This window comes from Columba livia, chromosome Z (genome assembly GCF_036013475.1).
Source record: "Columba livia isolate bColLiv1 breed racing homer chromosome Z, bColLiv1.pat.W.v2, whole genome shotgun sequence".
NCBI classification, from domain to species: Eukaryota; Metazoa; Chordata; class Aves; order Columbiformes; family Columbidae; genus Columba; species Columba livia.
Window position 1 is genome coordinate 49,567,108 of NC_088642.1, and position 12,781 is coordinate 49,579,888.

The 12,781-nt window shown below is 37.9% G+C and overlaps 1 protein-coding gene across 8 annotated transcripts in view; it reads left to right on the top strand.

The window, feature by feature from the left end:
• The window catches only part of SHC3 (SHC adaptor protein 3), a 64,881-nt gene that overhangs the window by 20,245 nt on the left and 31,855 nt on the right, over positions 1 to 12,781 (top strand). For all 8 annotated transcript variants that reach the window (XM_021300660.2, XM_021300659.2, XM_021300658.2 and 5 more), the window contains exon 4: positions 2,571 to 2,641. In XM_021300660.2, the coding sequence (XP_021156335.2) occupies positions 2,571 to 2,641 (71 nt within the window). The remainder of the gene's footprint in view (positions 1 to 2,570; positions 2,642 to 12,781) is intronic.

Consider the following 12,781-nt stretch of genomic DNA (forward strand, 5'->3'; position numbering starts at 1 on the left):
TATTTTTAGAGAGCAATGTTGGTCTTGGGGAATAATTGAAGCATAGCAGTAGGTGAGTTATATGTCCCTGTAGCTGGCCTTTGGACCTTTTGAATGTCAGTTTTTATAGTAATTTTGTTACTTGAAAACATGCCGTGGTGATTAAGTGTTCACATCTTTTATCCCAGAAAATCAGTTGCCATCTTTGCCTTGATCAGTCAGGAATACTGCAAGCCTTACTATGTTGTGTTCAATTGTCTCCATGCTATACATAAAAAAAGTACAGGATAACTTTTCCATCTGACCTTCCTTCAGTCTGGTTTTGTCTCTACTTTTGTTAATGCAGATCAGGTAGTATGACTCAAAGGAGTCTAAATGCACGCCTTCTAAGTATGTTTATGGGTATTTGTCTAATTATTTGTGTGTTTATTCCAACAGTGACTTGTGTGCACATGTGTTTGTGTATTTACTTGCACGCCTGCATGTACTTGTCAAACTACCTTCCAGAGTTCGCTTCTAAAATGTTGGACCTGGTTCTCAAAAGTGTACAATTACTTTGCTTTAAAAGACTTGTGGCAAATATAGATAAGTGAAGGAACAGATGAAATCCAAGAGGGTTTTAGTATTGAGTGGTCTAAATGAACAAGTTGATGAAATAATGAAAACCAAGCATTTCTGTAGCAAAAAATCACTTGGATACCTTTGAATAGTTATACCATTGACAGCATATTTAATTACACAAATGTTTCACATGAAATAAATATTTGGAAAAAAATTGTGTATAAAAGCATCCTAGGACTAAAACAAAATGACACAAAAAGAGTATAGGAAAACATATTTCATTGCTATATGTTGGCATGATTTAACTGACTTCAGCTGATTATCTCAACTGATGTTTAACGAACTTAATCTCCAAGTAAATCAGTTCACCCCCTGAGATACTTAAAAATAGAGTTAATAGCTTAACTTCCTGCATCAGAGCATGGAAATGTTCTGGATGCTTTCAGTACTCAGACAGAAGTATATGTAAAAAAGGAATCTACCTGTAACAATAATTTTGCACTGATAGAAGAGTGATGATAACCTAAGTGGCTTGAGAGTATGACCTTAACTTGAAAGCTCCATGTGCCAGGAGACATTTTCCATGTGGATTTTACAAGCTTTCAAAAAAACATAAGATAGATTGCAGGACATTTCTAAAAAAGTCTAGGAAGTGGATCTTGAAACAACTCTTTTCAGAAACTGTGGGCTATTATAATCCAAGGTAGAACAATTTAATGAATAGGAGTCACTTGATAGTCTAGTTCAGTTTATACAGTGGTCTAATGACTTTGTAACATTTGATAGCAATAAATTAAATAATAATGCACATGTGAAACTAAACTAGATACTCCCTCAGCTTGTACACAGTTTGTGACATGGATATTTCTATAGAAAAAGCACCGCTGAAATTCTAGATTCTGGTGTAGTAATTTCTAATCAAAAGATAATTTTAAAAAATAAATAAAATTCCCAAATAGACAAAAAGTGGTGGCCTCACTTGATTTTTTTGCACCAGTTTCATACCCAAATAGTTTGCATTACACTGCAAATAGCTATTAAAACTGATATAAAAGCTGATATAAAACCACAATGCTTGGACAGCATTAACAAGCTTATTATGTAAAGACTCATCCCTGTTTCTTCTGACTTTCAGAAGTCAGGAGTGTGACTGAGTACTTAACCTACATGCAAAGCAACTACCATGGGATGTGCCAGGCATGAGCTGACTTGTACAAACCCAGTATCCAAGTATCTGATGAGACCTGTAGCTGTATGTAGACTTTAGCACATGCGAATTATGCCCACTTTTGGAAGTGAGGCCAGAAGATTCACCTGAGCTTTTCTCACTCGTGATAGATACTGTCATATTTTAACATGTTTTCTAACAATACTCCCTCTCTTTCATGGAGATGCAGGGTAGAAATCTGGGTCAATAAGTCTGGTCTGACCCAGTCGAAGCCATCTCCTAGCATGGGTTATTAATATATTTTGTTAGCACTTTCCTATATCTTTATACTAGTATTATTAATGAAAATATTAAAACACATCTATCCCTGAGCTGGTTTTTAAGGAATTATTTTTTAATTGCTGGTGCACTTTTCAGCTTTCCTTGCAATAACCTACCTTTTGTTTTTTGTACTAATGAAGCTTAGTTCTCTCCCTCTTAAATAAGATTTTCCTACTAACCAGTGCTAGATTAATTTGCTATACCACACTTCCTTTTTCATTAATATTACCTTAAAAATTTGATCAGCTTTATATCTAAAATGGAACAACTAGGATAGAGGAAAATTAAAATGCACAGCAACACATTATGAACTAGGTGTATTACATTGATCAGATTAAACATAGACAGATTGAACCAAATTTGACACTTAAATGAAATGTTTATGGAATAAATCTGTGATAAACATAAAAACCTACCTGACACATAGGATAAATCAAATGTAAAAATAAGAATTGTGCAATACCTTTTAATGGTTAGCTGCACTTTCTCCTAGAACTCAATAATTATAATGTGTTTTCCAACTATTTCTTTTTCCTTACAGTACTTGGGGTGTATAGAAGTCTTACGCTCAATGAGATCTCTTGACTTCAATACTAGAACACAGATTGCAAGGTAAGACTTCGTACAAGTATGTTTTTTAAAGTAACTTCTGGATTGTTTCCCCAAAGTGGGAAGGCCAGGAAGCTGGCAAAACATGTAGTAAATAACGCTTGGATACTGTAAGTCTACTTTTTAATTTTGCTTTTACAGGTACATCTCTCATCTGGTATTAATATAACTCCAATGGGCCTTACAGGCTTTGTGGTCTTTTGATGTGCCAGGAACTGCATTAGAAAACATTTGCCATTTGTTATGCCAAATAAGGCACTTATTTGGGTACCAATTTCATGACATTTAAGGCAGCAAGAATTAGAATATGTTTAAAATCTGCAATGCATTTGTCAAAATGAATCTAGGAAGCTGTTTCGGAGCTGCATATTTAAAGGTTTTTGTAGTAATTTCTCATGAAAATATGTCAAATTATAAACTGGCCATGAAAAGGATATAAATAGAAAGATATCATCATAATGATGTCAGAGACAAATGAAAGAATGTTGTCTTTTCTGGACTGTATGTAAGAAACATTAAGCTTGTATTATGTTCTTATTACAATTCTTTTAAGCCTGTCAAGGCTTTTTTTAAGAGCGGTACAGAAGTACAGCACTGTCTTAAGAAGTATGCATGAATCATATTATTTCTAGGAGACTATTTTCTGAGAACTGCAGGACATAGTGTTTTCCAGGGTTTTCACTTGAAAAGCTGAGCTCATTGGTTTCAGAGGACTGTGGCACTGATATCTTCTAGCAACTGGATACTGCATTTTCAAATTCTGGCATCAAAATAATGAAGTAATCCTTTCTAAAGGAACACATACAAAGTGATATGACTGGATACAGTCTGAATTCAGCTCTTTGAGGTGTCTTACAGTTGCTAATGGTCTATTATGAGCCATTTGTCATACCTAGACAACTAAGTATTTATTTTATTAAATGAGAAAAATTACTTATTTTTGGTCTTGGATGCTGATTGTATGGTCTGTATCCATTGATTTTGAGTTACAGTTGCATACAGCAACTTTGAATTTGACCCTGTGATTCCTCACAAAATGTTAATCATTAGTTTGTCAAAATACCGTGTTGATGAGGGGTGTAAAAGCACAAGGACAGGTAAATGACAGAACTCTGGTATTCAGGCATTGCAGACTATAGAGGCATTTGAGAGTTTTCCTACTGTACTTTTTTAAACTCATCATGTGCATTTCTGTGATATTTGCAGAAGTGACCTTTTAAAATTATTTCATGTCTAAGCAGACTTCTAGTTCCAGTGCAGGTGGCATATTTGTGTTTACCACATGGAAGCTGAATGACACTGGCTTATAAAACAGTTGTGATAGTTATTGGTATTGTATTTTATACCTGAAGGTGAACCAAATTTGGCCTTATTTTCCTGCAGTCTCTTTCACTATATGTCTTTGTTGGAATAGTGTTACACTTTGCTTATTGTCTAGCTTAAAGACACAACTCTGCTATTAATACTTAAGTGTGTTTGCTGATCTAAAGCAATATGGTCTGCACAAAAAGGTGTCTTTGCCTTATAGTGCTTTAAATACAAAAATGATTCTTGGCTTTTACTGTGGAACAGACTTGGAATTATATTTTTTGCTGTTGAAATTATAGCATATTTGACTACATGGTGAGCATTTTCTGGCTCATCTTCCTCTGACCACATATAGAACACAGGATATTTTTTCAAGCAGGAAGCCATATCTTCTTGTTTTGCTTGTTATTTTGCATTTGCAATTTTCTGTTTATCATAAACCAATGAAGACTTCTTAAGTCATCATTCTGATTGGGTAGTTCCTCATATAAAGCTTTTTTGAAAGTAGGAGTTTTTAGGTGACTTTTGAATCAGGATTTAGCATCTTAATCTGCATCTCATTAATTCATCTGGCTCTAGAAATCCCCATGCCGTGTCTTAAGTTTTAAGCATGCACAGGAAACAGTCTTTGCCATCCTTTGTCATGTAGCATTTTGTAGACAAGCCTATTTTTTATTAAGAAAATATTATTAAGGAATTATTAAAATTCACATTTGCTGATTAGTTTGCTCATGTGCCTTAAGAAACATAGCACAGGCCTCAAGGTATGTACTGAATTAATAAAGCTGTTCTGATATTACAGGTGCCAATTCCCTCTTAAGAAGATGCCTATCACCACATGATTGGTGCAGCCCTTTGATTACAAATAAAATCAAAGTAAATGTCAGTTAAATTTATATCTACTTCGTCATAAATTTATATTTAGCCATGTCCTTTGCTGATTTCTCTGCAGTCTGCCACCAGTAAGAAAACTGTTCTCATAACCTAGTGGCTTGTGATGGAGTTCAACTGAGGCTTGGGTCTGTAGATCTAGTAATGTGAGCTGTGACTGCTCCAGCTGAGGAACCCAGATCCATAGCTGCAGTCAAAGCTTTTCTGTGTGTGGGGCTGTGTAAACTTCTCTGTACTGTTTCCTGTAACTGGAGAAACAGATGTCAAAGCAGCTCTGATCTCTTTTGGACTCATCACTACAAATTGATCCTACTGCATGTGTTACACCTCTTTAATCTATTATTTTTTCTAAGACCATGCAAAAACAGTAATAGAAGAAAATTATCTGTCTTGGGCCAATATGACTTCTGACAGTATTTACTATGCACGACTAAAAGACAGTTAGAAAAGGTGAACCAAGTTACCTGATTCAGTGTGGAAGTCTGAATGCATCTCTTCCTAAAAAGAGTGCATTGTGCTTGACATAAACAAGCAGTTACTCCTTTTCTCACTCGGCATCACATCCCTGTCCATGCTGCTTCCTTACTCTTGCTTTTCCTCCACGTTGCAGAGTTCAAACATAGGAGTCCTATGTTGCCCTTTTTCTGTCTTCTGGTTGTTGCATATATCACTTTATCTCTCTGCTGACCCCGAAGAAGAACAAAATCCAACATAAGATGAACAGCACCAATTCATAGAAGAAAAAAATCTTTTGTGTCTCAGTCATGGGAGGGTGAGGTCTGTAGTCTCTGGCTCTGTTATTTTGGAGAAACCATTGGCCCCAGTCACAGATAACAGTGTGATTAAATGAATTAGTGCTTGTGAAGGGCACTTAAATCACTGGGTGAACATTTAGAAATTACTTAAAAATTTGCCTAACATTTCCAATCATCTAGTGAATTAGATACCTATTTTAAATAATAAGTTAATGGGAAAACCTTGTCTGGATATTTTGAATGGCTTTGAAAATCTCAGCTGTTAATATAATACAGTGGGAAAGTGTATACATCGGTGTATATGCATGGACCAGTCTCATCAGTGAAGAACTGTGACTTCAAATCCAGGAAATGTATTGAGGCTCCAGCGTAAAGAGTTTGATCAGCAGTATTTTCTCCTTGTCACGGTCATGGGAAACATCAACCTGTGCCATCTAACACTGTTGTACCTGGTCTGTGACTTGTTTTGGTTTTGCTTTTTCACTTTTTGTAAATTAAAAAGTTAGAACCTGCAGCAATACATTTATCTTCGTGTGAAATCAGTGAGCAAGCACTTCATCAGATCTTAACAATCATTGTGGTGCCTGACAAAAGGTATTGTTATCCTGATTTTGGATTTGATTTGAGGAAAAATGAACAGCTATGTACAATTTATAACAGATTTTCTCCTTTATCATTATGAATGTGAGTCTCAAGATTCTTTCACTGCAGGAGAAACAGGAGAACTAGAGTAATACTAATCAGTTGTGTTGTGTTTATTCTTTTGTGTAATGAATGTAATGTCCTGTGAATTACTGAGCAAACAAATGGATGTGCAAGCCAAGGGTCAGCAGTTATGCATAATGATAAATAAAAGCCAGCTGAATCCACCTATTGCATTATTAATTATCCAATAATAATTCTTGTAACACGTGTGAAGTCAAGAAAACTTTCTTGAGCAGCAAGACAAACAGGAGCCTTTAATTTTCAAGATAGCAGAGGAGCAGGAGGGCTAGCAGGCGAGAATACTGAGCAGTTGGCAAGTGATCCTAAGTTCATCTGAAACCTACCATCATCGTCACAGAATGGAGCCACTCTTAAGCTTGTGTGGCCAAACCCTTTCTGCCCTCAGGCTGTTTACTAAAAAAAAAAAATCAGGTAACATTCTTTTGCATCATGTGCCATGTTTGCAGTTCATATAATATGTTTGCATGCTTGTTGTTAAATCTGTTGTAGTGTAATGAGTCTTCGCTACTGTGCTGTATGCATGAGTGTAGTTAGGCACTGGATTGAATTAGAATAATGTTACATGCACTGTTCATTGTACAGCAGTATTTGGCTTTATGTTTTCGAATGCCATCAGTTTGCTGCATGCAGCTTCAGAAACCCACACCTTCCTGTGCTCAGTAAAACATTATCTTGCATGTTGTGTTAAGAGCAAGTAGATCAGAGGATCAAAATACTTTGTATTGGCAGTGGACCCCAATCCACACTCTGATCCCAGTTGTCTCCATGAATCCTGGTGGGCTGAACAATTTGAAAGAGATTCCTCTCCAGATTTGGGGCCTGGACTATTAATTGTGAAAATTAAACCCATTTATGCTAGTATTCCAAGCTTCTGGAGGGGAGATGATGGAAATCCAAATTTTAGAGCTGGGTTCAAGTCCAATGCTAAACAATATGGATGAAGTTCAGTTGATGTAGTGTTTCTTTCAACTGAATCTGTATTTTTTTGCAGACATTCCCTGTCAGCAAGCATCACTGAAAAAAGGACGGAAGACAATGAAGAGGAAGAATGTTTCCTCTGTTATTTTTCAAGGCGGATAGGTAACGTGTTATCTGCAGTGAGTTCTGTATTCAGTCTCCTCCTTAACATGCTGTCTTACTTAGAAGGTGAGTGTGGTTCACCACTGCTTTCTGCTATGTGGACCCTGGATGTGGAGTAGTGCCTAGGGGATGGTGCCTAGGGGGTGGCACAGCCGCACCGCAGCCTGGATACACAGCTCCGTGCAGGAAACAGTGTGAATGAGAATCTCCTTTCCTTATGCACAGTTACTTCAGGGCCAAAGCTCTAGGATGCACAGGGTGCTGACTAATGCTTAGTTCACCAGGAAGCAGGATTCCCAAAAGTGGATGGGGTCATCCTTATAATTCATACAGCACACCTCTGTGTGAGGCAGTGACAGCTATAGTGCCTTATACTGTCAGAGAATAAATTTACGTGGGCTAGTTTAGCACAGAAATGGGTTACAATAAATAGATTTCTACGTTTAACTTGAAATCTTTCATTTTCAATGTAGAATTAGTGGAGAACATGTTAGCTAGTATTTGGATTAATTCAACTAATATATGGTAATGCAAAACCTGAGTTAGAATAATTCATTGAGCTCCCCCAATTCCACTTGCCTTTTTGAGAAAGCAAAGAGCCTCTCAGAGGATGGGAAAGGTGGAGACTTGAAAGCCAAATGATCAGGAAAACAGTTTTGGTACACCTGTAGGCTGAGTTTTGAGAAATCTGATGACTGCAGTTGGTTCTGCAGAAGCAGAAGGACTGAGACAGAGTGGTCTTACATTGTTTTAAATTCAAATCACAGGGCAAAGTTAACAATTGCCTGGCACCTTGGAAACAGAGACAATCTCAGGTTCTTCTAATAGCACCTAGCAGTTTGATTACACAGAGAAAAGAAGGCATAAGGAATTTGAGTGTGTTTCATATGACATGTCCAATCACATCACACAGTTCATCACCTCTGGACAGTCCTTTTTGGCAAATATAGTTTGTATATTTATAAAATGTCATATATCTTATGGGGTTATTCAAAAGGGCAGTGTTAGAACTTTAATTCTCTAATGAAAAAGAGGTTTTGGAAGATATCTCTCTCTGAAGTCCTGCTTTGGACATGAAGCCAATTAGGGATTAGAGAAGAATATTCATTAGACTGAATTTTTTCATTTTACTTCTGTAAGGTTTCCTAGGCCTTCCTTTGAAATACTTGCTATGGGCTACTTTTTGAGTAAATGACCTGAGGCTGGACCCAGTTTGGAGGTTACTATGATCCTGATTTAGCAACAGAAGAGAGTTTTTTTTCTCTCCATCTCCCTGACCACTACTAGAGTCAACAGCGAAGACCAGCCTGAGTCAGGTCTGAATGTCACAAAAGACTTTAAAGGATTGGAGCTACCCAACAGATCTAAACCTCCAAGTACATTTTTCTTCAGTTTCTTTGTATCATTGACCTTGCTCTTGACAGGTGGAGGGTGATGCAGAAGAAATGCCTTTGTAGGTGTGCATTCGACATCAAGGTTTTGTATACCCTCACTTTATGTCCATAAATCCTGCAACAAATATTTTAAGAGGTTTCCTCTTTGAAAGGTACCCCAAGTTTTGGACCAAGATTGTCAGAGTCCAAATAAAGGTTACTTGCAGGTATATACGACTGTGTTCTCACCAGTGGAGGAGCAGCTGTATGCCTCTGTGGCATTGCCTGTTTGTGGCATGCATTTGTTATATCTGTAAAGAAAAACTTGATCTGTTTGCTCCAGATTTGCTAAGCAGAAATCTGCCTGTGTGTGCATGCAGAGTGGACAGATATGTCTAAATAAGGTGTGTTACTGGATAAACAGTGTCACTCTACATTTCTAAAAATATTCATTGTTCAAAACTGCTGTATTAGAAGAAGTCATCAAGATCAGGTAGACTTCTCTGTGACTGATGAATGAAACAGAGTTTCTGAAACTTACTTTAATGTTACAAAAGAAAGTGAAGATTGTACAGAAATTGCCTCAAATATTTAATGAAGTTAGATAATCTATAAACGCTGAGAACAGAGCTGCCATTGTGCATACCAATGGATAAAAAGTTTCTTGGGCAGAAGAAGCAAGAGTTCTCTCAAGTGCATCGATTTATATTAGTACATTGATGTGAAGATGCAGGAGTGTATGGATAACAACCATCACACAGATTGTGTACTACATACCTAATAACATGTGGAACTCTATGTCTAACAGTTGCCAAAGCCTAACCTTTTACTGTATAAAGTTTATTCAATAAACCAAAAATGAAGTCGGCCATCTTCCTTTTATTTTCTACTTGTAGATTTTCTACGTGTGAAAAAACTCCATTTCAAGAAACAAAATGAGGAGCTCAAGGGGAGAAAAGGAGGAGTCATTGTCTCCTTGCTCTACGAGTGACAACAGCTTGTGTGCCATATCTGCCAATGTTTCCTTATTCCACACACCTTTTGTTCCAGGTTTTCTTTCACTTGTGCGGTCAGGACAGGTTCCACTGCCGCCAGGCTGGTGTAACAAATGGCACTGCTTGGTCTCTGCGCCACTTTCTGGAGGGGTCCCTTCCAGGGGTGCTCCTGGCATGGTACCCTGAATTTGGGCAACGGGTGCATCCATGCCACACAGCCTCCCCATCCATTCTCTGATCTGTGTTCCTTGGCTGCTTCTCAGCCTTACATCTTCCAGACATGGTCAGTTTGCCAGTTGGCATTTGAAGTTCTGTAAACAGTAATATAATGAAATATTGAGAGCTTGTGAATTGTTGCCTGTGATACTTCAAACAGCACACGATCATTTTGCCTATTTGGCAAATGAGCAAGTAGTATTTAAATTATTAAATTGATTTCTGAAAATGTATTTTTGGTCTCCATTTTTTTCTTTTTCAGAACCAAGTTATTTTTATCTTTGGTATAACTTGCTTTCTCTTTAGTAAATAGTAGTGCCACACTTGGTAATGATTTATAAATTATTCAGCAAAATTGGTGGGGATATAATGCTGTTAAGAAATAATTCAAAACCTTCTGTACAAATTTGTGAGACATGTAATGCTTTCATTTATAAAGTTCACCTTTTAATGTCTATTTTTTAACCTGTGAAGCCCTGTGGTTTGGAGGTGGCAAAGATAAATGTGGGAACTATAAGATACTAGAAGATGTTAGCAACAGAATATCCATAGTTTAAAGTTTTATCATACAAAACGTTTCAGACTGAAAACTAGTCACAGTTTCTCGTCTAGATATTTGAGATAGTTATTCTCTTTCCAAACGTGTTGAGAAAATCTGTGTAATTTGTATGTGCTTGTAATTTCCCTGAAATATGAGTTCCAGAATTCTGTTTTTTAATCAATTAAATCATATTAATTTAAAACAGCAATAACAAAACCTAGCATCACAGCCAAAATAATCATTGAAAGCACAAGAAGGGAGGGTATTTTCATGTGATGGTGTTTCATAGAGGAGCAGATTTGAGCTTCCTGAGTGGGCTGCTTTATATAACAGAGTAAAATATGACTAAAGCTATGAAAAATATCAGGGCATTAGCCTTTTTAATGGAATGAAATGGCAATGTAAAATGTCTTTTTTTCTGCCTCAGAGAGGTATCAAGTCACTTTAAAGCAGAATAGGTCAGCCTCTGAAAACACGTATCCGTAGTTTTTCACTGGATACATTTGTGTGCTGAAGTTATATTCAAAATACACAACATCCTGTGTGCCAAGAAAGTGACTCCACAGTATGACCATCTGCAAAGCAGAAAATACTCAGACAGATTTGGAACTCAGCATGTGGTCCCTACTGCAGACAGCACAGTAGCTAATTTTACCAGAGATCAAGATAACTCTACACCGGTGTTTATCTGAGCATAGCTCATGAAACAGCATGTGGCTTAGGAAGGTGTAATGTGTGCTTATGCTGGATAACTTTCTTACTGGAAAGGAAGAAATTGTAGTTGCATTCAACTTTACCAAACTCTGTGCAACTGTTTAGCCATGCAGATGTGTCCAGAACTTCTGCTTTTGTCTTCCTTACACAAGTGTTTGCATGCACAAGCTGGGTAACAGCACTCTCAACCTAGCAGCAATATCTATTTCCGGGCTTAATTTGAGGCTCAGGTGTTAGTGCTGAAGAGGCATTTGCAAATTCAATTTTCTGAAAAAAAAAAAAAAGCTTATGTCTGCCCTGTGCTGTCTGGCAAAGCAAACTGGAAATAAGTCTTTAGGATGTCTTTTCCTCATGACCATCGCTGACCATCCTCCACCCCCTGCCCCCGATGATCTAGAATATTTGAGCAGAGAGATCCAGGAACCTTCCCCTGGAAAAAGTACCTATCAATGTGGTGGCAGATACTCAGCCATCCTTTTTCTTCTAGTTTTCATCAGATACTTCTTTAAGACTCTTTAACTCCCAGGTGGGAAAAGTACTGTGCCTTTTGTTGCAGGTACACAAAGTTGCTGCCAGGCTGCTCTGACCTTGCTGAGCCAGAACTGCTTTATGAATATATTTTCTGAGGCTCCCAGCATTTTCACCAAAAGCATTGCTAACTTAAAACCTGCAGTTTCTTGAGCACATCTAGGATTCACAGAGTTTCAAAAACCAAACTCAAAAGAATGTCATTTTTTCACTCAGACATCCTGCCTCATCTGACCTGTATCTCAAGAAGCTGTCAACCTTTCTCAGGTCCTTCCCTCCACTTCCAGTCTTCCTGCAGACTTCAAGAACATCAAGTTTGGTGAAACTAAGATATTTTACTAAAAGGAAGGCAGGTGGTTGGAAAACCTATAGCACTTTGTTACTGAGCGAGAGGATGTATTAATATATTCTAGATTTTCAGATACTTCTTGCTTTGCCGGCTCTGCCGAGGCAGGGCACACACACAATAACTGAGGCTGCCTTGCCAGCCCTCAGGCCTGGGCTCCAGCCTCTTCAGTGGTGCATTTCCTCTCCTACACTTAAGTGGCAGTTTGATCAACAAGGTCCTTGAGTCAGATGGGTCTATTGAGTAACACGCTTTATGTCTGATTATCAGAAGCTGACAGGCAGAAGAGGCAAAACCCACTACAAATCCCAGCCCTGCACCAGAAAAATAACAAGCTTGTAAATGTTGTTTGGTTTTGTTTGTTTGTTTGTTTTTGTCAGGTGTGGTGGCCTGCAAATTGCCTTCCTACCTACTCCATGTTGCTGCTAGAGAGAGAGAAGATGGTGGATGCAAATAGTAAGAGAGAGGAAGTTACAGGCAATTTACCCCTCAAGCACAGTTCGTATGTCTGAAATACAAATCCTTTTTGTGAGAGGCAAAACCTATGAGGGATCTCAGTGCGCCAATCAGGCCACGGGAGGAGACAAAGAGGATGAAGTGCGGGTGATGCCTCTGTGTCAGCAGCTTGCAGCCAACATGCCTGGGAAGCTCAGGCACACCTGGACCTGGA